The 27,875-nt window shown below is 46.1% G+C and overlaps 2 protein-coding genes across 2 annotated transcripts in view; both read right to left on the bottom strand.

The window, feature by feature from the left end:
- LOC136654037 (zinc transporter ZIP2-like) overlaps nt 1-27,875 on the bottom strand; it is a 141,439-nt gene that overhangs the window by 13,437 nt on the left and 100,127 nt on the right. The gene's annotated exons all lie outside the window — the stretch shown is intronic.
- LOC136651206 (vomeronasal type-2 receptor 26-like) lies at nt 645-11,301 on the bottom strand. Its single transcript, XM_066627394.1, has 6 exons — nt 11,212-11,301; nt 9,321-9,477; nt 7,768-7,978; nt 3,474-3,567; nt 2,670-2,796; nt 645-1,555 (listed from the first exon to the last, which is right to left on the bottom strand). The coding sequence occupies exons 1-6, from the start codon at nt 11,299-11,301 to the stop codon at nt 645-647; spliced, it is 1,590 nt and encodes a 529-aa protein (XP_066483491.1).

Here is a 27,875-nt window from a genome sequence, read left to right as displayed (position 1 = left end):
TGGGAGGAAAATGAGTCAATTCACCCTCATTTATTATCTATTCTCACTGGTTGCAACCTGCTAAATGCAATACAAATACAATACAAGTTTATATTGCACAAAATTGCAAGGCACAAACTTGAATGGGAGGAGAAGTATGAAGAGAAAATAGAAGGCCAGTCAGGGACCAAATTTATTTTTCCTTACAATCTGATTCCTGGTGTTCAGCTCAGATTTCACCACAATCATGTAGAATTTGGGGAGAAAGATGAAACCCAACAATCCAGCACAAGAGACCAAGATGGAGACCTCCACGGCCCCCGTGTATTTCTCCTTGGACCTGGAGAACATGAAGGCTGTCAATCACTCAATCAATTTAAAGATGCAGCTCACCATCTTCATAACAATTTACTATTTTTTTAGCAGTTACAAACAGCTTAGGATAACTAAAGTAGATGATTGCACTTTGGAGGAGAAGGGAGGAATGAGAAATTAGATTGACCCTGAAATGTCAGATTGGTGAAAGTTGAAAAGAATCTCAGGATTATGTCCAAGAGGAACAGTTGGGAATAGAGAAGGAAGTCACATGAGTTTCTGTAAAACAATGGACATATCTCATGGGTTTCATGCACAATGCTACGTACGAAGGTACTCAAGCAATTCAATCAGGTAACAACATTCTTTTTCCTTACTAAGTTCTCCTTGGTGTTCAGCTGGGGCCTCAACACAATAATGAAGAATTTGGGGAGAAAGATGAAACCCAACAATCCAGCACTAGAGACCAAGATGGAGAAGACCTCCACGGCCACCATGTATTTCCCCTTGGTGCTCAGGTAGGCTGGCACAAAGGACACCCAAACACTGCAAAAGACTAACATGCTGAAGGTGATCAGCTTGGCCTCATTGAAAGTATCAGGCAGACTTCTGGCCAAAAAAGCCACCACAAAACTGACAAGGGCCAGAAATCCCATGTAGCCCAGAACAGTGGAGAACATGAAGACTGAGCCTTCGTTGCACTGCACTATGATCTGACCTATCAGGGAGTGCGCGTCAAACTCTGGGAAGGGGGGAGACACTGCCAGCCACGCTGCACAGAGGCCAGTTTGAATCAGACAACATGCCACGATGACGGACATGGCCAATCTCGTCCCTAACCATTTTCTCATCCTGTTGGCTGGTCTGGTGGCCATGAAGGCCAGGACCACAGTGAGGGTTTTGGCCAACACTGAAGAAACAGCTCCTGTGAAAGTGATGGCAAACAAGGTCTGCCGGAGAATGCAGGATTCCTTTATGGGCTGCCCAATGAACAGAAATGTGCAGAGGAAGCAACACAGCAGGGAGAACAGCAGGGCACAGGTAATGTTCCAGTTGTTGGCTTTGACAATGGGGGTGTTCCTGTGCCAAATGAAGCTCCGCACGAGCACAAGTGTGATGGTGGAGAGCAGCAGAGCAGAAGAAGTCAGAACGATTCCCAAGGGCTCTTCATAGGACAAAAAAGTGATGGCTTTGGGAATACAGTGATCCTGGTTCCTGCTTGGATGCTGGTCCTCTGGGCAGTCACTGCAATGATCTGCATCTATGAGAAACATGCAGAGATTCAATATTTCAAAGTGTGTCTGTGTCACCTTAGGCTGTCTGGCAACAGTGCAGTGCGATCATATTATAAAGCATGTCAATTAATATATACAAAATAAATCACTCAAATTTTTCCTTACATCCATCACTGTATGTAACACAATCAGGTATCCTTTCCATGCTAACCTTTAGTAAAACTGGCATCAGGCTTTACCCAAAGGTCAGCTGTGCTGTGCCTAGGAAGTGTGTGCTGTCATGGGGGGCAAACAGCCGGCCAGCAGGTTCAAGGATTAGATACTGGTGCATGTTGCTGCCACCAGGATCCACCTCCTCTCTTCCCTGGCCTGACCCCACCCCATCCACAACATGCCCGCACTTCTGAACCGGCATCTGCAGCAATGTGGTTCCGGATCTGCAACTGCTTTGAAGCAGATGCTTGGTTTGGCCCAGTGGTGGCACCAGCTTCACGCCATCACTGGACCTTTTACAACAGTAGACACTTGCCCCACTGTCATCACAGTCCCATAGGACTGGGCCATACGTTCTGCTGATTTGCTGCTTTACTGACTGCATCAGTATGATGAATTGAGGATTGGGCCCTCAGGGTCCAATCCTAAAGGTTCATAGCACCGGTGCTGAGCTCCAGTGTTTGCACTGGGTGTTGTGAACATGTCGTAAAGCACATTTACGGCACCCTTGGAATAGGTAGAATGCCATGTGACCGCATGGAGATATGTGGGACCACCAGGCAGTGGTATGGCCTTTCGGTTTTGGGATGGCATTCTGAGCGGGGGAAGGGGGAATGGGGAAGAGATGGGGTGGGAGGGATGTTGGAGCGGCAGTGGCTTCCTCTGCCAGATCCTATCCTCTGCGTCCGACCTAATAGCTTGACATGAAGGTTCTCACATCTATGCCAGCAAAATAGCTGGTGCAAACATGAGAAGCCCCATAGCGGAACCTGAGACATTCCAAGGGGGAAGGGGACAATAGTTCCTTGACGCCACAGTTCCTCTGAGTGCTGGGAAAGCATAGATTGGGCTGGAAGACCTTTGAGCAGCTCATTTCCACAAACTTCTGCAACACCGATTGGATGGAGCATCACCTTCTTCACTTACCCAGCTGGCTGGAAATCCTCCCTTCAGAGCACTGAGCACAGTCATAGCAACAGATCTGCTCTCCCTGGCGTGCCACCTTTGTCTGTCCAGGATGGCAGCTCTCAGTACATGAAGATCGGGGCACCATCTTCAAAAGACCCAAAGGAAAGTGGTTTAATATGGAAAACAACTGTTTTCTCACTGCTGTGAAGTTTGTTTTGTTTTGCATGAGAATACGGTAATGACATATAAGTCACGTTTCTGTAAACATCTATATTCCACTTGTGCTCCTCATATACTGATTGATTTACATCTATATTTATATGTTTCTTGCCAGATGTTTCTCAAGCTGGTTTACGTAGGCAGGCTGTAGACCCAATAAGTGTCTTTACAATATTGTTCTATATATGAATCCTGATGTTTTCCTTCCAAGGTTACTTACCCTTCGTACCACCTCTTCACCATATTCAATACAACCTCACAATTCATAGGAAGATATGGATAAACACACAGACAAAAGAGCATGGATATCATATGCCTGGGCATACACGAGCTTTGCATGTATTATCCATGGTTATTCATCCTATTCTACAAGCGCAAACATTTTAACAAGCCTGCCCCATTTGTCGGTGTTACTCTTGCATCACTGTTATGATAACCACAGAAGTCTAACAGATCCAGAGTAAATCCCAGTGAATACAATAGGTCTTGCTTCAGCGTAAGTGCATCATGTACAGGAATATGCATTCCCAGGCATCTGCTGAAGAGTACTTCTTCTGCAACTATGGAACTATAGCTCAGAAAATGCATTCAGATCCTTCCCACCTGATCAAACTTCTGATTCCACACAATGGCGCTTCCATTAACGGCAAACTCCTCTCCTTCAGGAGCCCAGGTGTCCACCTCTCCCACCTTGATTCTATGGAAAGACAGATTGTGGAATGTGATGGTGTTGAAAATATCAAAACCTGTGGCCAGTTCCCCATTTTTATCAAAGAATATTTCTTCGCCCGCACTATTGTTGAAGCGAACGTTTCTCAGAAAATGGTGAAGCTGATTGGAGGACAAAAAAAATAAAACACTGGGGTCAAATGTTGAGCAGTAATTCTTTTGATATCACTGGAATCTGCACCTTGGCCTCCTGGCAAGGCAGAGACTGTGATTATACATGCAGGCGCATGGCTAGGTCATTGGACACTTGTGGCGCATATATTTTTGACACCTCCCACTGTATATCACAAAATTATTTTCAATAGTAGTCATGATATGAAATGAATAAAAATCAGGGCCTGAAAATAAATACTGTGAACATTTCCTGAAAGACTGCATACAAGCAAAGCCCCCGAGAACATTTTTTTTCTATGTGATTATTATAAACTTTGCATAGTTAAACTTTCTCAGAGTTGTTCTCACCCCCTCCTCCTATTCCCAGTCCCCACTTCCACCAGAATTCACAATTCATTTAATAACCGCAATAGTAATTCTTCAATCTATTGCTCCTCTAAATTAAGTCCCTTTTCAAATGGAAAGGACTCGGGCTTAGACAAACGAAAGTGAAAATATTGTGTCACTTCTAGCTCAGTCCAGTTGCATTGCAAGAGTGGATCCAAGTCCATCCGTGACCATACACAGTAGAGGTTTACAGGAAACTCCTACCTGCCATGGTTGAACAGCCCAAACATCCCCTGTGCTTCCAGGTCCCTTTAATCTATGCTTGAATATTGAAGAGTACATGGAATGGAGAGCATGTGCTACGGCATGAACAGCATTGTAGATATTGTAGCTCTCACCGGACATTTTCATTTCAAATACAGAACTAGGGAGACTGCTCAGCTTCTCCTTCCCAGTGCAGATCCTTGTGTTTGGTACATAAAAGTTTAATATGGGGAATGAACACAGAAATGCAGCTGACCAGAAATTATACAAGTAAGAAAACACAGATCGATACGGATTTATGGCCTTAAGGAAGTTTTCATATCTTGGCACATCCTTTGTGTGGAGTGCGAACGACAAGGTACCATTGAAGGATTTTGGTGTAAAAAAATGCGAGTCTGTTACGGTTGCAAAATCCCACTGAGATGTCATGATCCAAACTTTCTCTGTTGGGTCTTGCTTTGCATTTTCATAACTTGCTAGAACCATTTGCAAACTCTCCATAGATTGTGAATCTCCATGAGCAACAATCACGTTGCTCCTGGACATAGAGACAATAGATCTTACTCCTGCTAAACGGTCATAAAAGGGTTTGTTCTCTTTCACAAACGTCTTTAGTACTGAAAGAGCTTCTGTAAAAGCCACACAAATGTTGTTTTGGAGGAGCCTGGGAATGAGAGTCCTCAGAAATGTTTCTCCAGTGTCATTGTCTGAAACGAGGAGGCCAATCCAGTTCCATTTGAAATGCCGAATCAGTCGAACAATCCCAGTGTACTGAGATCTTGCATTTGGGACCATCTGGTAGAGAGAAGGGAAGTGAGTTCTGTCACTCAGTGCAGAGTCAAAGAAGCCATAATTGATCTAAGGGGAAAGGCAATGAGCTTTTTAGGGCAGACAAACATCTCCCATTATTCCTAAATAAAAAGGTCCTCTCTCACATGCCTGGCAGGTTATATAGTAGAACTTTTTGTACTTTATCCTGTACAGAAAATGTGGGAGTCTCAATTTACTGGGGTGTAGTGTTTTGGGCAGGATGACCAAAAGGATTAGGATAAGTTCTTCAGTCTACAATCCTTTCCGCACTTTCCTGGGAGCAAGTGTCATTGACTATCATGGGACTTACTTCTGAGTAGACAGGCATAGGCTTGGGCTCTCAGGACCCAATCCTGTCTAACTTTCCAGCTTTGATTCAGCTGTCATTGGATTATGCACTACATCCTGCAATGTGGGGCTTTCATGGAGGCCTCCATGAAGAGGTATTGGAGAAAATATTTTTCCCACATACATTTGCTGCTAATTCAGTACAATTTATTCCTTCCTTAAAGTGGTTTTTTAAAAATTTAGTCAGGTTTTGACATTCTCACACAACACTTGATTAACATTTGACTCCAAGCTATGTGCTAAATGGGCAGAGCAGAGTCTTCTGTCTTCACTTGTTGTAGCCCACATGGTCTGCTCTCCTAGCAATCCTAGTTGCTGTACCTCTCTCTAGATTATGGGACACACATAGCTGTGGGATCCTGTAGATATTGAAGATGTGAGACATCAGCATTCCAAGCTATGTGCTAAATGGGCAGAATGGTCTTCTGTCCTCACTTGTAGCCCAGATGGTCTACTTTCCTAGCAATCCTAGCGGCCGTACCTTTCTCCTGATTATGAAACATACATACCTGTGGGATCCTGTAGATATTTAAGATGTGAGGCATCAGCTTCAAATTTTGAGGAATGAGCCCCCCAATGATGACAATGAGCTCCTTTTCCTTGCTACAGATGTAATTAAGGGGATGCCCTTGATCTGTGAAAAGGAGACGCATAGTTCCAGAACAGGACCCCCTGGCATTGTTAGCATTTTCAAACCATAAAAAATTCAATGTCTTGTTTGTCAAGAGGTTGACATCTTTCTCGATTTCGAACCTGGCAAACATCATGGCAAAGAGATGATGGAAGTACTTGGGAATTATGCTGAAATGAGACAATCATGTAGTCTTAGGCTCTGGTTCATATTCAGTATGGTGAATGGGAATGCTTCATACTCTTTGCATAGCCCCTGCTCGTGCTTAAAAGCAAGTTGATGGGCCCACATGCAGCTCTGCTTTCATGAACCCTCTAGTCCTCGCTATGCCCAGTTACAGGCAAGGAATTCCTGGTAACATCTTTTGATGGTCCAACAAGAAAAAGAGATGGAAAATAATATAACTATATGACGCTAGTTACATGTCAGTAGGGATCTGGTCACCCTGCCTGCTGGATGTGTCCACTCATCTTCCCATAGTTTATGGGTGGTTGAACAGGATGCCATTTTCTTCTCCTGGAATAAGCCAATGAGGAAAGTGGAGCCTCAGTTCCCCACCTCCTGAGAAGGGAAGGCAGGCTTGAGCAGTAGTGTGTTTTGTTTCTATCATGGAACAGCTTTTTGCTCATAACTTGATGGCTTTCAAGGGTAGAAAGTGACAAACAGATCCCCTTATAGTGCAGGGATTGTTTCATTAAAAACAGGTTTTGTTTTATTTTGGAGATGCTCTAAGAGGATTTCCTGCTTCCAGGCAGGGGTTTGGACTAGATGACCTATTAGGTCCTTTCCAACTCTATGATTCTATTATTCTTTACCCCTGACCCCCCCAAATAAGATGCCAGGCTGAGGTTTTTGGGGTTGAACTAGGGCCACTTTATTAACAACAACAACACAAAACAGCAGCAGGACTAGATGGGGACAGGGGGCTAGCCCCCCGGCATGCAGGGGCCTAAAATTGGGGGAAACGAATCTAGCCGTCTATCTCCCCTGGGGCTCAAGGTGGAACCAACTAACTCGGGCTGCCACCAGTCGATCGACTGGGTACAGCCTGTCTACATCACTCCCAAAGGGGGCAGGGGAGCTGGCCAGCTGACTCGCTGGGCAAACCATGCAAGTGTAGCCAGACCAGTCAGGGGGGTTTGCCAGCCTACCTCTTCGAGCCGGATGGGCATCATGTGGGTTGTTCTGGCTCGCCCCCCTTGACCTTACTGCCCTGGATGGACACCGAGTTGCCCTACCTACCCCGCCCCGCACGCATCACGCCACAGGGAGGGACAGCCTATTGCTTGTCCCTCCTCTCCCCATCCAAAAATAGGCTACGCAAGCCCTGCTGCCAATCTGCTAACAACAAATCGTAGCCCTAAGAAGAAAGGTGAACACCATCACTACGAAAGAAGGCATGGCAATCCCACCAGATAACTGGGTGAGGAATAACGGTCCTGCCCAAACTCGCAACAACCCTCCCCAGGTAATCATTGACACACTTTCTGGTGACATCAATCCTCCTCACACTCTAGTGCCACGCCACACTCTACAGGGCAACAGGTTCAACCAAAAAATAACAACTCCTGGGAACCAACCCTGCAATGTTATAAAGTCCCTATGGGCCTGGAGCCTCAAGGACTTAGAGGTCCTCTGGCCCAGGTCGTTCTCACCTAAATGGATCAAGATTACCTGAGGAGGAGGGTGTGAAAGGGTGTGAACTGACAAACCAGGGGCAGGCATTGTCCCCAGCGCATGCCTCTTTGGGTTGCATAGCTGATATTGGCAGAACTGCTAAACCCCAGCTGCGAGCCATAGCTGGTGGACAAGGTGTGCTTCCTGGCCCCAAAAACGATAGAGTGCCCGCAGATGAGGACCTGCACTGGGGTCAGCCACTGAGGACCTTCCAAGTTAAGAGAAAAACAAATCAATAACCAGCAAAATGCCCCAACTCCCCTCAGGGCAGAAACCAGGAGACCAACTAGGAATCCCAAAACAAAACAGAGCCACACGGCCCCCAGGAAGGCACAATGCCACTGAGACCTCCCTTGAGGGGCAGAAGGGTCCCAAACCATACTCACAGAACTCTGAACAATGCCGGGCAGCCTCACCTCACGTAATACTTGAAGGCCCTGGAGTGCACCTACCAATCCTCTGATTGGCCGCAACTGGGAGGCCTAGCTGCGCTGCTGCCGAGGCCAGAACAATTCGAAAGGAGTGCAGACTACACTCACCTGGAGGGAGGCCCATACGCCTGATGGCCCTCTGGAAAAGAACTCTAAACTGCACAACAGTTAATGGGGAAAAATCGCTGTGGCGAAAAAGGGGGCCCGGGCCTGGTGGGGCCAAAGCGCGATATGCAGCTAAGGCCCTGACAGGGCAAATGCTCACAGTAGGCGACCTAAGTGTGTCCAGATGCCCCCTACCTGCCTGATCTGTCTTGGACATTCGAATGCAAAGGCGATCAGAGTCCCTCTCCAACATGCAATCATCCCACTGGAGGGCTCTATCATTTTGAACTCCTCCTTCCCTGGGCTCTCGGTCCAGGGAAGCTTCTGGGGCCAGCTGCCGAAAATGCTCCTCCTGAAAACTAGAGAGCACATTGGCAATGCTGTTCTGGACCCTGGGCACATGTCTAGCAGTAAACAAGTGTATTTAAGCAGGCAGTGTGGAACAAAAACCCTCAACAAGCGCATGACTTGGGGAGATTTGGAGGTCTGTCTATTCACTATTTGCACCACTGCCTGATTGTCGCACCAGAATTTCACAGCAGAATTAGCAAATTCTGATGCCCATAAAAATACTGCAACTACAATTGGGATTAGTTCTAAAAAAAGTCAAGTCCCTACAAATGCCGTCGCACTTCCAAGATGCCGACCAGGGTACGGCGCACAAGCAGCCCCCAAATCAACCCCAAAGCCAAGGCCACCTGCAGCATGAGATTGGATCTGGAGCTCCGCTTCTAAAAGCCTTTGCTCCCTCCCAAAAGAAACTCCATTGAAATGCTCCATAAACTTGTGTCATAAATGCATGTCCTCCCGCCTTTCAGCTGTAACCCTAAGACGATGGTAGGGGCACCTCAAACCTGCCATTGCAACACAGAGGCACCTCAAAAAAGCCCTGCCAGGTGAAACTACCCTGCATGCAAAATTTAAGTGCCCAACCAGAGACTGCAACTCCCGGAATGTAAACTTATGGGATGAAATGGCAGCTCTCAATAGCTGCACAATCCTTTCAAGTTTTACCTGAGGAAGCCTGCTCGTTTGTTGGACCGTATCCAAGGAAAGTAAGACAAGTGGTGGGGCCCTCAGTTTTATCGTGAGCCAAAGGGACGCCCAGATCCTCACACAAAGAAATAAAGCCCGCCAAGGTGTCGCGGCAGGCGCTGGATCCAGCATGGTCCTTAAAAAAATCATCAAGATAGTGGGCGGTGAATCCAGACCCAACTCTGGATTGTACCGCCCACTGGAGGAAAGTGCTAAAACTTTCAAAGGCTGCACACAAAACCAAACAGCCCATCGGCAGTGCTCTGTCCACATAAAATGCACCATCAAAGTGGAAACCCAATTGACAAAAATCAACTGGGTGGACTGGCAAGAGACGAAAGGCGGACTGAATGTCTGCCATTGCCATTAAAGCTGCGGGGCCACATTTGCGCAAAAGGGCTATGGCTTGGTCCAAAGAAGTATACCTCACAGAACACAACTCATGGGGGATCCCATCGTTGACAGAATCACCCCTGGGGTATGAAAGGTGGTGAATCAAACGAAATTCAACAGGGGCCTTCCTGGGGACCACGCCCAGGGGAGACACCCGCAAGTTAGGCAAGGGCAAATTAAGAAACAGGCCAGCCACTTGACCCACCCCCTCCTCCTTCTTAATTTTATTCTGAACTATCTCCTCCATAACACAGACAGAGCGGAGATTCTTCGCCCAAGTGTGGCAGAGAGGAGGCGGTGCCGGAATTCGGAAACCTTGATAAAAACCTCCAGTTAAATATTGAGCAGCCGACCTATTGGGGTAATCAATCAATAAAGCAAACAATGTGGAAAACCTAATCAGCATTGGCCCCCTTTCCCGAAACTGCAGGTGCATGGCCTCCACCTCTCCTTCCACTGGAGAAGGTACCCCTTGATCCAGGGCGTGACCACCCAAGCATGGGGCAGGCAGCAACGGCATGCTTTGCCCCGCACTGGACGCATGCATGCAGGAAGTTGCAGTTAACCTGGCTACACCTACTGGAAGAGTCAAATTCAAAACAGGTGCACGGGTATTGAACCCCCTGCGCACCACTAGGTGCCCTAACATGATCATACCAGTTGTGGGCAATGAGATGGAGACTGTCCAAATGGTCACCCATGGCTGACTTTGAAGGCACGACCAGCTGCAACCACAACTCCCATTGGGGATCCTTCCAATGAAGGGCGGGGTCATGAGATGCCCTCAGTCTAAAGTGCTGGTCATAAGACAGCCAAGCGGGCCCCGAATAATCACGAAAAGCACAATGGATTATGTCAAGATACTTGAACAAGGCTGTAGCCTTATTGGGGTACATTTGCAGCACCACTGATGCATATATCACAAACCCATTCAGCCAGTTGGTCCAGTTCCTATCTATCTTTCTACGACGAACTAACTCTTGGTCTCTCAAAGGTTCACCCACCTTTGGAACTGGCTCGGCTTCCATCTGCAAGAGGTTGAATATGTCCACATATTCCCCCCTCCATATCTTCTCCTTAACAGCTAGAGCTAGGTGTCCACCCAGGGGAAGAGCAATATCTCCATAGGAGATCCTGGGCACTCACTTGCTTCAGTGATCAATCCAGCCCCCCAACCAGGGGCCCTGTGGGCCCACCAGCTGCCCCAGGGACGGGGAAGGCATCGGACCAGGAATAGTAGGTGATACCGAAGGCATGCCACCATAACCCAAAGCAACAGGAGCTGTGCCAGTATGCCCATAATACCCTCCAGCTGCCCAGGGCTGAGTCGGATAAATTTGTGCAACTGCTCCTTGCGGTCACCACCACTGCCATCCATTTGAATGAGGTGGGGCCAGAGGTGAGATCTGACCATGTGAGGCCTCTCCCTGCCCCCATACCGTTGCAACGGCATCATGCTCGCTGGAATTGACCTCACCTGCACTGGCCGTAGGAGCAGCCAATGGCACTGTTCCAACTCCCCGGACACCTGCATTTCACCTTCAGAAGAGTTCTCAGCAACCACCATGGCCTTGGCCCTTTTTCCACAGGATAAAATTGACTTTAGGTTAGACCCACGCCCTGGCCTACTAAATGTACGCCCAGGCGCCTGGGACCCTGAAGAAGCACCACCGTCCCCCTAGCCAGCTCTACGGAGAGCTTTCTCCTTTGGGCATGCCCCAAAACATGCCACCAAAGCTCTCAGCTCATTAACTTCCTCCAACTCATCGGAAGATGAGGCAGGCTCCATCGGCTTGGGTGGGGGGCGCTTAGGCACCTTCCCACCTTTTTTCTGGGCTTTCTTATGCATGGTAGCAACTTAAGCAAGCAGTGCCACTATACCAGCCTTTAAATAAATGGGGGGGGGGGAGTTCTGCACTTGAATGTTATGGAAAGCAAAGGGGGAAAAACACTATGTTATCCAATTCTAGGTCTCCCCTCCAAAACTCAACCATAGCCGACCTTCTTAGCTTTATTGTATTCCCAAACCCAAGCACCCTCAACCACCAGCCCATTCCTCTTATGGAAGAGCAGTGGCTACCAACCTTCATGGAAAAAAGGGGGGGGCAACCAGCCCTAAGCAGCCCTCCCCCCCAAAAAAGACTGCCTGTGAGGTGGCAGAGTGGGGTGTGACCTTGCCTGCTCCAGCAACCCCTTACTGAAGCGCCTGGGCACCCAGCACACCCCTCGCCCCTTGCAAGGGGTCCTGCAGCCTCGGGTGCACTACAAAGGCACTGCTCGGGTGGCTGCCCAAAGAGAGGGGGAGGCGGGGGGGTCCTTGCTCGCCCGCCTGCTGCTTTGCCTTCAAACACGGGGAAAAGAAAATCCCCCGCTTCTCCCAGACACTACTGCCGTGGTTCCTTGGGAGTGCTCCTCCAGCCAGCCTCCCTCCCGCCCGATATCACTGCCTTCGCAGCCTCGCTGGGTGCTGAGGACACGGAGGGAAGAGGAGAGCCTCTTGCGCGCGCCTGCCCTGCATCGCTGCTGCTCCCAGGACTGAACTCCTGCAGGCGGGAATTGCCCACATAAGCTCAGCCCCCACCGCGCCAAACTGCGCGGTCCAATGGGAGCCAGCCCCCTCAGTCTGCCCGCACGAGGTGGGGCAGGGCAATGGCCGATAGCACAAACAGCGCTAACGGTCTTTACTTTGCCACTGTATGCATATCTCCTCATTGTGCTCAATGGGGCTTACTTCCAGGTAAATGTGAATAGCCATGCAGCCTTGGGGACCAATCCTATGGGCACCTTCTGTTGATGGAGCTAGTGTTCCACCACTGGAATCTCTCTCCACTACACAAGCAGTGACAGTGCATGCAGTGGAGCCACCAGCGTGAATGCCTAGCGGCCGTGTGTGTGCACCACCAGAAACCTCCAACTCCCCCCCAGAGCATGCAATGTGCATCTCCATTTTTCAGTGGGCGGGGGGTGGGATTGGACAAAGCCTCTCTAATCAAGTATCCATTTGCCTCTTTTGATCTATTTCCTTCTACATTTTAAACTCTTCCGGCTTTTAAGAAACCAGCTTTGTTGCTGAAATAGATCTGAGTAGATCCAAGTGACTGCATTCGACCCAATCTGGGGGCTTAGCATCCTGGCACCACCACTGTCACTGAGGCTCACCCTCGACATGCCTCCCAGCCCGATCCTTCCTCGGAGCACCTCCTCTGCTGACCCACCTGCTCTGGAAGGGGATCTGCACTCCTTCCGCGTTCAGGGCCTCCAGCCATTTGTGCTAGGGGCCTGTGCATCTCTGCAGCCCAAGCCTTGGCTGAAGGATTGCAAGTGCAATCAGCGGATAACACTGGGTCAGTAGTCTTGGCAAATTAGCCCCATGATTCCTGCAACTCTTCAAACTCCTGTAGCAGATACAGATAGATCACCTTTGACAAGCCTGGACAGTGACTCACTAAGCCTCTCTAGCTTCTTGCCACATTTGCATCCAAGTTGAGGACACAATTAGCACCTCTATCATGTTCTCCTTGACATGTCTGAGTCCAGGACTCTTGTCTAGGTTGGAACCATTTTAGGGGGAGGCCTGAGATCAGCCCCAAGCATTCAACATATGATATGAACATGTGGTCAGTGTTTATGGGATTGCAGCCCTAGCAACTGCTTAAGATTATGCCGAGTTGTACGAGTGAGTAGTGAATACATTGCAGCGATTTCCAACCCGTGTGAGTGGCACATTGGTGTGCCACGCATGGTCTGCATGTGTGCTGTGGCCATTTGGGGAGGGTCATTTATTAGGCCACTGGGTGATGTGAGCACTCTGACTGGCAGCTGGGTGTGTCTTGTCCAAGAACCCATGGTGAGTCTTTACCATTTTACACCCCTGAAAGTGTGCCATGAGCTGAAAAAGATTGAAAATATCCGATACACTGTATTGCTTTTTATTTTGACTGCACATTTCTGCTACTGCATTATTATCCCCACAATAAAAGTGATGTATTGTTACACAGTCAGCCTCGTGTCCCACGAGGAATGTGTCATTCCATTAAGTTGTGCCATTGACCACCACACTGGAACCTGCAGGCATATTAGCTTTCCTCCATGTGTGGTCATGTTCCACGTGTCTTTAAAAGCACACCCACTAGCAAAACCACTTTAGAGCATCGGCTGCAGCTCACATAACCAAATGTTCTGTTCCTTCCTACCAAAAAACTTCTCCGCACAAGGATAATGAGCAGGGCACATGGAAAGAGTTTAGCCTATTATTGTTAATTATAACAATAAAAATAATAACAATAACAATATTTATTTAGTATTCATCTTGACCTTCCAGTTCTCTAGTTGCTGAGGTCTTTTTGCATATGTGAACTTGAACTCACTCCACGCCACCACTACTGCCCCACTATTGCCACCAGTCCCAAACTATGTAATCCCGAGTAATTTTTCTTTATTTCCAACACTGAATTTTAATCCAAACCACAACCCAACTTACTTTCCATTCACAGAAGACGCATCTGGAGTTTCTTTAAAGGAGAGATCTTTCTGGTCAACAATTGCGAGAGAGGCAAAGACTCCGACAGTAACGTCTGGAGGCTGATGTGTGCTCTTCTGCCAACCCCCCCTGGAGTGGCAGTGGTTGATGACACCATAAGGCAGCTGCAGCAGTAGCAGCAGCACCATCTGAACAGCAGCATGTCTGAATCTCAGCCCCACAGCATTCAACCAATTTCCAGTGACTTCCATACATGAGGCACTATGAACACAATCCTCAGTCATGAGGAGAAATGACTGTAGAGGGGCTGAGCGAATCCCCACTGCCAAGTTTCTCACATGAAGTCTTCATACTCAAGCGACAGACACCTGGCTGTATGCAGTGAATACCCGACATCTGCCTCGTGTAGATGACTTTTCAAAAGCTTAAATGAACATTTTATCCTCGGCTCCCGAGTGGAGTCAGCTGTTTTTGTTATGAATTTGGAAGGTGGCTTCAGATTATCCTGGGACTTCTCTAACGGAAGGCAGTGATTTAGATAATTACCTGGAAGATGACTGCATTGAGAAACCTTTTCAAATGTCTGCAAGGCATTTGGTGCTGCAGCACTCTGTAAATGCACAGGTGCTCAGGGGCTACCCGAGACACTACACATGCAGAGACTCCTTTTAGGAGTGTAAAGGGTTCCAGAAACCAAATTGTTTGTGAACTGCTGCTCTCACATAACCCTGTGCATGACTACTCAGAAATAAGTCCCATTGAATTCAATGGAACATATTGATAGCCTATAAAAACTTCCCTGGGAGCACATCATATTGAGCTTAATGGTACTTTTGCATATTCACACATGGGATTGTGCTGTTGTTTCAATAATTAGTATGCCCACTTGCAGCTAAGGCAGAGAGGGAATGTCTTATGTAAATGGAGTATCTCCCCAGGCAAATCCAGATTCTTAGCTCATTCAGTTTACCAGGATGCTACAATAAAGCTCTCATGATATGTCAAGACCAGCACTGTATCACTTTGACTATTTCTCCCATCTTGGCTTTCAGCCTGTTGCTTCAAGGCATAATGATCTCTGAGTGTTGCATGTTCATCAGGACAAGCAGGAAATCACAATAAAGAAATAAATTTACCTAAAGATCCAGTTCACCATCATCATCATCATTTATTATTTTTGGAGCAGTTAGAATTTGCAATTGGCCTAGGATAACAAAAGCAGATGACTGCACTTTGGAGGAGAAGGGAGGAATGAGACGTTAGATTGACCCTAAAATGTCAAAGTGGTGAAATTTGAAATGAATCTCAGAATTACATCCAAGGAGGAACAGCTGGAAATATTGAAGGAAGTCACATGAATTTGTATTTTTTAAAATGGACATATCTCAAGTATTTTTTGCACAATGCTATGGACAAAGGTACTCAAGCTCGTCTGTCAGGTAACAACATTCTTTTCTCTTACTAAATTCTCCTTGGTGCTCAACTGGAGTCTCACCACAAGAATTTGGGGAGAAAGATGAAACCCAACTATCCAGCACTAGAGACCAAGATGAAGAAGACCTCCAAGGCCAGCATGTATTTTCCCTTGGTGCTCAGATAGGTTGGCACAAAGGACACCCAAACACTGCAAAACACCAACATGCTGAAAGTGATCAGTTTGGCCTCATTGAAAGTATCTGGCAGTTTTCTGGCAAAGAAAGTCACATTTTGGTGCTACTTGGGAAGCAGCTTGAGATGCTGCGTTGGTGTGGCAGAGAAGCCATGGCAAGAATTAGACAACAGACACAGGTTTCAGAAAGGTTGAAAGTGTTGGAAGCAGGAGCAGGAGTGAAATCAAGGAAGAAGTGAAGTCTCCCAGCTTCTGACCCAGCTTTTTATTAAGTCTCAAAACACATGATATAAGGTTACATAGTAGGGAAATTTCCACAAAGATGCTAAGATTCATTCTGGCTGCCTACTAGCTAGTTCTAGCTTAACCACAAACACATTCCTAGATATGATTCTCCTTCATAGCATTCTGCTGCTCACAGGCACAGAGTTCAATGACCCAACATATTTTCAAGGTAGGTTGAGCGTGCTCAACTGCGCAGGCGTGCCTGACTATCCTTGATGCCAAATATGCTAAGACATCTTAAACCTTAGTGCCTGTGTATGTAAATACTACATCTCACCCTTTTTTTTCTTTCTAAATTACGCTATGGGGTTATTATATACAAGGTTTAACACTACAAAATACAAAATCTATCACAACAAGGGAAAACATTAAAACTTAATCAATTGGCTAAAATAATTCTAAAAATTTTGCTATCACATACATAGACTTTTCAAAAAATAATAACACATCATTGAATTGGTTTTCATGGGCATACAGAGTTGTTATGGCTTTGAGTTCTTTTTGTTTACATACTGAAATCAGATAAGTCTTTTGTAATTCGTTCGGAACTGCTGTAGTGTGCAGGTTGTGATTGTGCCATGGCATTTTTAACTGTTGTTTAAAAGTTCTTTGGTTCCTTTTTCCATCAGGACAAACAATTGTTTCTGAACTTTTAAATGTCAATATAAAAATGGGATGTGCTTTTTGCTTAGGCTTCCTTTTTGTCTTTTGCTGTTATGGAAGGTAATCAAGGCTTGAGGCCTTGTTGCCGGGTGGTTTGGTTTTGAGTTTTGTTCTTGCAGTTGAAAGTTTGAAAATTGGAAATTGGAAATTGGATTTTTTCTTTTCAGGCCTTGGTTCTCCTGGCTGATTTTGTGGTGACACTAAGTGTTTCTGTAAAATTAAACACAATAATAGAGCCTACCTTAAATTCTGGGGGTTTGAGCCTGTCCCTTTTTTGGGTCTCACAATTGTTTAAACATATGGGTTAGTTACTTCATTTTTTGGCTAAAAGGCAATACTTTGCCTTTTTGTGGGCGGTGCTTTTCTTGAGAGGTGAATCCTTTCCGCATCTAATATTAAACAAACAAACAAACAATTACATTGTCAATTATATTTCATTTAATAAAACAGGGAGGCTCCTAAGCCTATGAAATATCTCTAAAATATATATTGATCTAATCAAACAAACAAACACATCATTATCATATCCCTCATTTTAATTATTTTTTAAAAATTTTTTACAAAGTGGGGTTCTTTCTTTGAAATACCTATATTTCTCACTAGAAACAATTCTGTTGTTCAATCTTACACATCACATACTTTCAACAGTGGCATTGCACTTTCACTTTCGCTCACATGACTTCATTTCTCACAACCATCACACAACTTACTTCTAACCTTCAACAGGCAACATAACTGTTGCTAAAACTTACATGCTTTTACCTTCTTTGTGAGATCTTAAACTCTGAACTTTCTGATGTAATTAAACCACCACAATTAACTTAAAATATTATTTACTAATCATTTATACATATACATTAAACTATAAAAAAACTAAATTGACTGGTATCTTTTTATACAAGATCTGGGGGATCTGATATGGTTTTCTTTAGATAGTAATTTGAAGAGGCTTGCAAACCGAAAAATTAACCTGTTGGAGCACTTTTTTCCCCTCTCTTCTGTGATTGTAAACACAGCAAGACTTTCACGGTTGTTTACAATTTCTTATCTATGTTTGGGAACACTGTGGTTTACAGCTAAATTAAACAAACTGCTGGTGACTTTCGGTTTGCTTTTAATATTTAAAAACATAAAACTTAATAACATGACTTTAAATGCTATAATGACTGCTACTAATGGGTAGAATGGTTAATGGCTGCAGTTTTGAAGGATGTGGAATGTGAGATACTATAAAGTTTGAAAACTATTATAGTAACTTCAACTTATGGGGAAAAAAGTTTGGGATTTTTTTTTATGGAAACTTACCAAACTTAAAATGGCTGGTGGTTGCTGTCTTAAAGGGTGTGGAATAAAAAAAACAACAAAACACTGAAAAACGATGGCTATGGTTTGCTTATCGCGTTTTATAGCTCATCATTGGTTGTTGGTGCTTTATAAAATCTTTTTACTAATGACTGTGGTTATGATGTTTTTTCATCTTTAATTGGGAAATGGAACTGTTTTCTTAAGGGCACTGGGCAAAACTAAAAGGTCAGTGCTGCTGCTATTGTTGCAGCTTTTGGGGGCTTTTAAAGTAATTGGAATTCGCAGGGCTATCCTGCATTTTGTGCAGGAATTAAAACTTAAAATTTACTTTAGGGACTTCTTACTATAAGATTTTTCTTAAGGTGATAGCTGGTTTACTATATTTTACAAATCTTTGGCATATACTAGTGATGCCAAAAACTTTAAATGCAATCTGTACCTATAAAAGGCACAGAATGAAGGGGAATTTATTGTTTTTTGAGGGCTTGCCTGTGGCATTGTACCACAGGGCAAATCATGGTTTTTTGTTCTGATGAACTAATACCCAAAAAAGAGGAGGCTAACACAAAGTTGGGCTGTTAGACTTACTTTAAAGGAAAACTTGCTAATAATTTTTTTGGTCCTTTCTTTAAGGTGGTTGATGCTTATGGAGCCATACTGCATTTTGTGCAGTTGTTAAAACTATGCGCTTTAGGAGCTTCTTATTGCCAGAAATGTGGCATCACATTTTAAATATAACGTATGTTTGATGGTTAGAATAATAAGCTTGTGGTTTTGCTGTGTTAAATGCTTTTTCACCTAACAGCATATAGGAAAGCTGTTTATGGTGGGGGGCTGGTTTTGCTGTTTGAACTATTGGAGTGATGTCTGTCTTGGCAAAGTTAGGAGCATTGGTATACTACATTTGACTTTTTTGGCAGGGTGGCTGCTTGTTTACTGTACTTTGTGGATTTTTGGCATCTATTAATGATGCCAGAATATTTAAGTGCAATCTATACTTTTTGTGGCACAGAATGAGGAGGAGTTTACTATTTTTTAAAGACTTGCTTATTTTATTAAGGCAAGCTCCTAATTTTTAAGAATATTTGTTTATGCTATTTCATTTAAAATTGAGGGCCTGCTCCATAATTAAATGGCTGCAAGGCTTGATTTACATATTACTAACACAAGATGGGGTTATTTTACATCATAAAAATTAAATTTGGATTTGGGAGGCCAAATTAACGTGGTTTCATGGGTTGGATTCGTTTGTTTACTTCATGGAGATCATACAAGAGTCTCCATTTTTTAAATTTCTTTTCTTATGACAATATTGGTATATTCCATGGACTGATGAAAAGAACAATGTTTGACTTATAATTGTTCTTAAATTAATGGGTGCAATGCCTCCAATTTTTCTTTAGACAGAGGCTATTGCTTCACCTAAACTGGGCTACCTGGTAGCCAGGTAAGTAGCAGGACATTGCCTGTGGAGTTGTGCCATATGGCAAATTATAGTTTTTATTCTGATTGGATGAATACACAAAAGAAATTATGGATAGCTTAAGAGTTTCTTTTGCTATTAATTTTTTGAGGGCTTTTTTGCGCCATAGCCTTTGCAAATAAAGGCTATTTGGTAAAGTTTAATTGTTCCTTTTGTTCTGTTTGCAAAGCACCATGTTTAAAGATGCTTCTTTCGGAATACCGAGGGCATGGTTTTTGTTGTTCTTATAGAGGTCTAGTTTGGTTTGGCTGTGTGTTACTCATGCTTGCTTACTGTGGAGTTCTTTTCTTACTAAGTTGGTACAGAGGGGGGAAAAATACATGCTGACAAAAAAGGGCTTTTAAAGAGCACCTGGAGGAACACAGAGAAGTGCTTTTCTCTCGCCCTGGTGGCTTGGGCTGAGGAGCACAATTTCTGATAAGAGGACAGATGTATTACTGTTTATTTCCTCTAACTTCTTTACTACTCTGCCTGCAGAGTGAAAGTTTGAATGGTAAATTAAGTCTGTGACCTCTTAGAAGAAAACAAGGTGCTCAGCTTTATAGAAAAGTGTGTAGCCGGAGGCTTGTACTATTTTAATACTTACCTAAGTACTTATGCTTACCATTGGTTGGGGTCCCGAAGGACGATTGAGCTCTAGCCCTTGCCGGGCGTAATTTTGGCCCCACGTGCTGGGCGCCTGATGTAGCAGCACAAGATGCTGCTCTGCGGAGCACCCAAGGCTTTTGAGTCCTTGGTGCTTGATGGGAGACACACAAGACTGTACCTTGTTGCCTGAGGGAGAGTGCTAAGCAGAAGCACTCTGAGGGTTTGAAAGTTAAAACTGGAACAACAGATAGTCAAAGCAATGAGTTCGGAGGCAGAGGACAGGCCGCTTGATCAAGGCCGCCTGGCTCTACTGTACCTGATCATTGCAGAAAGTCTCTGCCTGCTGCGCTAGATGTAGCAATAATGCTACCTGGGGAGCAGCCCGAGACCCCGGAAGTCAAGGACTGCTTGATGTGGCGCAGAAGCCAGAGAAAGAAAGGGTCCCCATTCGCTGTGCTAGATGTAGCAGCGAGTGGGGAACAACAAAGAAAGTCAGGCTGCTTGAAATAAGAAAAAGCGAGGGTCCTTGCGCCAGATGTAGCATTTTGGTGCTACTTAGGAAGCAGCTTGAGATGCTGCGTTGGTGTGGCAGAGAAGCCATGGCAAGAATTAGACAACAGACACAGGTTTCAGAAAGGTTGAAAGTGTTGGAAGCAGGAGCAGGAATGAAATCAAGGAAGAAGTGAAGTCTCCCAGCTTCTGACCCAGCTTTTTATTAAGTCTCAAAACACATGATATAAGGTTACATAGTAGGGAAATTTCCACAAAGATGCTAAGATTCATTCTGGCTGCCTACTAGCTAGTTCTAGCTTAACCACAAACACATTCCTAGATATGATTCTCCTTCATAGCATTCTGCTGCTCACAGGCACAGAGTTCAATGACCCAACATATTTTCAAGGTAGGTTGAGCGTGCTCAACTGCGCAGGCGTGCCTGACTATCCTTGATGCCAAATATGCTAAGACATCTTAAACCTTAGTGCCTGTGTATGTAAATACTACAGCAAAGCTGATGATGGCCAGAAAGTCCATGTAGCCAAGCACAGTGTAGAACATGATGGGTGAACCTATGATGTGACCTATCAGGGAGTGTGCATCAAGCTCAGGGAAGTGGGGAGACACTGCTAACCACACTACAGAGAGGCCGATTTGGATCAGCAACACACCACGATGATGGACACGGCCAATCTCTTGCCTAACCATTTTCTCATCCTGTTGGCTGGTCTGGTGGCCATGAAGGCCAGGACCACAGTGAGGGTTTTGGCCAACACTGAAGAAACAGCCCCAGCGAAGTTGACGGCAAACAAGGTCTGCCGGAGAATGCAGGATGCCTTTCTGGGCTGCCCAAAGAACAGAAATGTGCAGAGGAAGCAACACAGCCAGGAGAACAGCAGGGCACAGGTGATGTTCCAGTTGTTGGCTTTGACAATGGGGGTGTTCCTGTGCTGAATGAAGCTCCACACGAGCACAAGTGTGATGGTGGAGAGCAGCAGAGCAGAAGAAGCCAGAACCATTCCCAAGAGCTCTTCATAGGACAAAAATGTTATGATTTGGGGATACAGCGATCCTGGTTCCTGCTTGGATAACTAAAGTAGATGATTGCACTTTGGAGGAGAAGGGAGGAACGAGAAATTAGACTGACCCTGAAATGTCAGATTGATGAATGTTGAAATGAATCTCCGGATTACCTGATGTGCTGCCACCATCTCCCAGACCAGTCTCACGCATTGCCTTCTCCTTCTCAAGCGCCTCCCCCGTGCAACCAGGGTCCGCAGCACAGCTGTATCATCCTCCTCATCCGAGGAAGAAGCTGGTGCAGGACTGGGGGGGACGCTTAGGGGCCTTCCCCCGAATTTCTTGGTTCTCTTAGGCATACTTACGATTGAACAACTGGGGGGGCACTGCTAACTAACCTATCACCCCTACAATACTTTCAATTAAATTACTCGAAGCGCAGGCTCAGGCATGAAACTGCCCAAGCAGAGCCGCTACGTGCCCTAGCGCTGGCTGCCCAAACCGCCCATGGGAGTTGGGGGGGAGGTCGCATCCTCTGCGGCTCCCGCTGAGCCCAGCTGGCTACCACGCCCAGCTGCCTCTCAGCCTGCGAGTGGGGAGCCCGTGTCCTCCCTTGCACCAGGCATGGGAGCACCAGCTGCGCTCACGCAGCCAAGGAGGGGCGCAGCCAGACAGCTGCCCCTGTAAGGAAAGCCCCCAGCAGCCCAGTCAAGCAGCCCCAACTCGGGTACCACTGCCAGCAGCCGCTCACTGCCCCAGGTAAGCCTCAGAAGAGGGCAGGTGGGCAGGCGTGTGCCCACTGCTGAGTTCGCTGGGCTCAGGGCCACAGCAACGTGACCTGTGTCGGGGAGCAGCGCGAAGGAGGTCCTTCTCTGATCACTGCCTCGTCCTGACTGTGCGGGCTTTCCAAGCAGCCTGCACGTGGCCTCAATTCAATTAGCCCCCAGCCAATAGGCTGCAGGGCTGGCCCCTCCTGTGCCTCGTGTGGGAGCAGGGCAAACGCCAGTGGCACGTTAATTCACGTGCCACCGGAATTAAGTTAATCCATAGGAATGGAGATAAAGATACATTCAAAGTGGCTGGTCACATTGCACTTAGTCAGTGACAGGCTAGTAGGGCCTGGCAATCCAATATGCACTTCGGTGGGAGCCAGTCCCTCTGAACCGAATGGGGTTTACTTCTGAGAACACATGCATAGGATTCCACTGTCCAGTGCTCCATCTTAAAGGCATAGCTGGTTAGATTGGGTTGAGGGTGGGTGGGATGATAATATGGAATAATCACATATTTCTCTGTACTGTTCAAGTTCAGAAAGAGAGAACGCCTCAAATATGTGATAAAGGCAAAACATTTATTGAATATTGATGTGTTTCAGTCACATGGAGATGTCATCAAAAAACCTCTCCCCTAATACAGAATCCCAAAAGGGCAGGTCTTTTTTCATCTTCCTTTTCTTCTCCACTAGCTTTGGTTTCTTCTCTCTTTCTTCTGCCAAGGCCCAGAAGATGTCTCTTTTCACCCCAACTATCAAGAACCAAGAGATCAGAGGCACCTTTGGTTCCCCAAAGCAACTCAGCGGCGTGTTGCAGTAATAGCTCTGGTACTTACAAGGATGACCTTGCAGTGCTGTAAAATCAGGGCAATAAATCCTCCTGCCTGGGAACTCCTGCCTGGGAACTTAGGGCAAAAGGCACTCTACAGTTGGTGCAAAAGTCTGAATTTTGAGATCTCTGGTTTTTTGCAGCTTCTTCACCCCAAAGCCCCCTCCCCCCCATACTTTTCCAAATAAAGAGTTTAACATTCGGCTAATTTGTATATGATGTGAGCAGAGAACAGGTTAATTCCTCACCTCTGCCATTATCCCATTCTGATCCCCCTTTCTTAAAGTGCTTTTAGAGAGAAGGCATCAACATTGGAAAGTGTTTGTTGGAATAGATAGTGCAGTTAGCTTTGAACCAAGAGATGAGGAATATCTCATTTCTTTGGAGTCGCACCTCTCCATCTAGACAATTACACATACCTGTGGCATCTTATAGATAAGTAGGATATGGGGCATCTGCTTGGTGTTTTGGGGGGTGAGCCCTCCAATGATGGCCACCAGCTTCCCGTTCCCACCACAGTGGTAGTTCAGGGAGTCTCCCTGTCCTGTAAGAAGGAGGGACATTGTTCCAAAGCTGGTTCCTAAGGCATTGTAAGCATTTTCATAGATCTTGCATCCCAATGTGCTATTGGGTAAGAGGCTGGCATCCTTGTTGATCTCACTCACAGCAGATGCCAAGGCCAGGACATGGTGGTAGTACTTGGGAATGATGCTGCAATGAGATTTACATGCAGTGTTAGGTTCCAATGCACATTGCTGGATTAATGTACCCACCATGGCCTTTCTGACTCTTAGAAGCTGTTACTGTGTATATGCAGCACTAGGGCAAAACCTTCATAAATACGCTGTCATTGTTAAAAGATGGTGTCACCTGGACCCAGCCCAGGTGTCCAGGAGTTCCCTGGGCACAGGGTTGTTCTCGGGAGTCAAGGCCTCCTCAGGAGTAAGCCCCGAGTGTCAGCAGGACTGGGGACCCGTGCAGGACACCTACATGGGGGTAGGGGCAGGGAACAGCTGGGAGCAGGAAGACATGTGGGCAGGAAGGGTGGGGTTAGGCAGACCTGATGTAAGCCTCATAAGGGAGCTGGAGAGGGAGGAGGGGGTCGCTCCTCTCTGGAGGGGTGGAAGGCCAGAGGGAAGCCAGTGGGAGAAGGTGACCCAGGCCAAAGGAAAAGGAGAAAGGCCTCCATAGGAAGGGGGCTGCAGTCAGCTCTACAGAGAGGAGGCTGGGGCAGAGACCTCCCTGACCCAGGGCCTGCCCAGGCCCAGAGGACGTACCCTGTTGAGAGGTGGTTGTCAAGACGGACGCTCAATGCCTACTACAACCCAGGGGGGACTAACTGAGAAGGGAGCCAACAACAAGGTACCGTGGGTCCTCCCAAGGCCAGCCAGCCTGACTCCAGAGAGCCGGGGCAGAGCCCTCCAGAGCCAGGGCGCAGGGCCGAGGGACTCGGGCCAGGAGGCCGGGGCTACAATCTCCAAAGAACCGGAAGGACCGGGTCCTGAGCCGCTCCAACGATGATGACACCAGTCAGCCTAGACTGAGGGGGGGCCGTGAAGTAACAAGCCCCCATGAATGCAAAGAGGTTGACTCAATTAAACCATCTGTGTAAAGCTGCCCTACCCGCTTCCTGTTCCTTAATTCATCGCCGACCACCACGCCTCGACCAGGTAAGCCCCTCGCGCTTGGTACCAACTCCAGGGCAGGGGCCTCCTCCCGCCACGGACATTACAGATGGTTACTGTGTTACTTTTGTCTGCTGCTGTTTCCCCACATCCTTTCCATTTCCTAAATCTGGTTTTGACTCTTTTGAGGGATGCAGTTGATCAGATACATTTGTCAGTCACTGCTGTAATCTGCCCAAACGAATCAGTAAATTTTACAATTAAGGAACAGGTGATTAAATCAATCAACACACAGACACGTAAGATACCAACCTATGGGGTGGGGCGTTGGTGTTGGGGTTGGTTTTTGTTCTGACAGCAGCCTGACAGATCCTCACTGCCTTCCTGCCTCTTAGACCAGATGCAGCTCTCAGTACAGAAATAATTCTGTGCCTGGCTGTGCCGCTTCATATGCTCCTCTGTACAAAAATAAAATCCACGCAGGCAGAAAGCTAGTATATGAAGGACAAGGGTTCTAGACTGGTGTTCTCCTTGAAATTCTAGTTTTCTTTCTATTATTATCATACTTTATCATTATGTAAAATATTTTTAGAATTCCCCCCCCCCCACCCTTCTACACCTTTTCTTTACTACAGAAATCAATGGGGAAAGAAAATGATCTGGAAACATCCCTGTCAGGAGAAGAGTATTTAACCTCATTGATGATCAGGTCTAATAGGACGTCCATACGGATTTCAATATGTGGTGTGACTCTCTTGAACATCTCAGGAATATATCATGCAGTCCCAACCTCCAGTCTGCACTGGAACTGACCAGACACAGGTTCACTACCACACTGGAAACTGTGCCTTGGTTTTAACAAAGAGCAGATTATCAGTTCAACTCAATAATTGGGGATGTTTCTGCCTCTCACTCAAAGAAAGAGAAAAACTGTGGGAATCCAGCATGAAGCAGATACTTCAGAGTTGTGATTGGATACCAGTAGCCCAGACTCAAATCTATGATTAGTTGCAAAGCTCTCCCCATCACCTCAGAGAAATCACAGGGACTCCAGGATACTTATCAGGGCAACTAGGAGAATTAAAATGAACACACACAGCTGCATGGATGGGGCTGAGAAGAGGAGGCCACCATCCAAACTGCACTCAAAGGCATTCCTGGTGACATGGATGCTCACAGCGCTATGACCACACACTCATACATGGGAAGCAGGAGAACCAGACTGCCAGTGTGGCCCTTGGTACATCTTTCAAGCAGAGGAGAGCTACTTATTAAGCCTCCAGTGAAGACACATCTGGAGTTTTGCTGAAAGAAACCTCCTTCAGTTCAGCAACACGGAGGGGGACAAATTCGCCAATGACAAGATCATCGGAAGAAGAATCTCGGAGGCTGCGTTGAATGTCGGGCAGCAGACCCCAACTGGATTTAGAGTTCTTGCTGACAACATGAGGCAGAAGCAAAAGCAGCAGCAGCAGCAGCAAAGAGAACAGCCTGAACAGGAGCATATCTTGGTCTCAGTCCAAATTGTGCTCAAAGACTCTGAAGGCGACACGGATACTTGCAGTGCTGGGGCCACACAACCATCGGCTTTTGCAGACAAAGAAGCAAAACTATGGAACCAACCTTGACAGCCAAAGGGGTGAGGGAAACAGGGCCTTTACACCATGTCTGACTCTCAAACATCCACTGAGGAAGGTTATCTTCAGTTAGGGCACAATCCTAACCAGGTCTACTCAGAAGTAAGTTCTGTTTTGTTCAATGGGGCATACTCTCAGGAAAGTGTGGTTAGGATTTCAGGCTTAGCCTCCTAAATCTACATGATGCACATTGTTTTGAAGAGAGGCTTTATAAAGGGATTGAAGCAGATCACCAGCTCCCAAGGAGAATTCAAGGGTTTTAGTTACAAGATTCTTCAGTGGCTGCTGTCTGCCCCTGGTGCTTTCAGGAGCTGAAGGCAGGGATTATTATGATTATAGGACAGGTCATTGCAGACCAGAAGTTTTTTGACTATCTGCAGGGGTAAAGAAATCATTTTTGTCTGATTCGTAGCCAATGGTTGTGTGTGTGTGGAGTTCAGCGGATTCAGAATAACCTGAGTATTGGAGATAACTTGGCGGGGGGTGTTGACAGACTTGTCATACTGGTGTAGAAAGCAGGTGAAAAGGAGCCATCCATGACTCATTGCGATTGTGAGGCTGTTGGTCAACTAAAACATCACAGTTCAGACTGGGAAGGAATGAACCAATGTCACATGGATCTCAATGTCACAGGAAATACATCAAGTCTCCTATGAACCAAATTCTAGAGCTGTTCTTCCCCTAGAATCCTGTGAGAACTTTTGAGGAGTGAGCTCATCAAGACACGTTCATTTGTGACCTGAGGGCCCGTGATTGCTCATCCCTGGTCCTCAATGGCTGACATTTAGCTATCCACTGCCATAAGTGAAATTCTGATGGCACAAATGTTGCACCACCTCAGCGTCCTGCATTACTGGACAGAAATCTCTTTCTCTATTGTCAGGTCAGATGTCAGTGTCAGGTGCTTGACAGAAGCATATCTAAGTCTCATCCCCCAAAGGGATCAACAGAACATATTTTGCTGCATCTGGGAGGAAAATGAGTCATTTCACCCTCATTTATTATCTATTCTCCCTTGGTTGCAAGGCACAAAATTGCAAGGCACAAACTTGAATGGGAGGAGAAGTATGAAGAGAAAATAGAAGGCCAGTCAGGGACCAAATTTATTTTTCCTTACAATCTGATTCCTGGTGTTCAGCTCAGATTTCACCACAATAATATAGAATTTGGGGAGAAAGATGAAACCCAACAATCCAGCACAAGAGACCAAGATGGAGACCTCCACGGCCCCCGTGTATTTCTCCTTGGACCTGGAGAACATGAAGGCTGTCAATCACTCAATCAATTTAAAGATGCAGTTCACCATCTTCATAACAATTTATTATTTTTTAAGCAGTTACAAACAGCTTA

The sequence above is a fragment of the Tiliqua scincoides genome, chromosome 5 (assembly GCF_035046505.1).
Source record: "Tiliqua scincoides isolate rTilSci1 chromosome 5, rTilSci1.hap2, whole genome shotgun sequence".
Classification (NCBI taxonomy): domain Eukaryota; kingdom Metazoa; phylum Chordata; class Lepidosauria; order Squamata; family Scincidae; genus Tiliqua; species Tiliqua scincoides.
The sequence above is the reverse complement of the archived record's forward strand: the minus strand, read 5'-3'. Positions and strand labels throughout refer to the sequence as shown.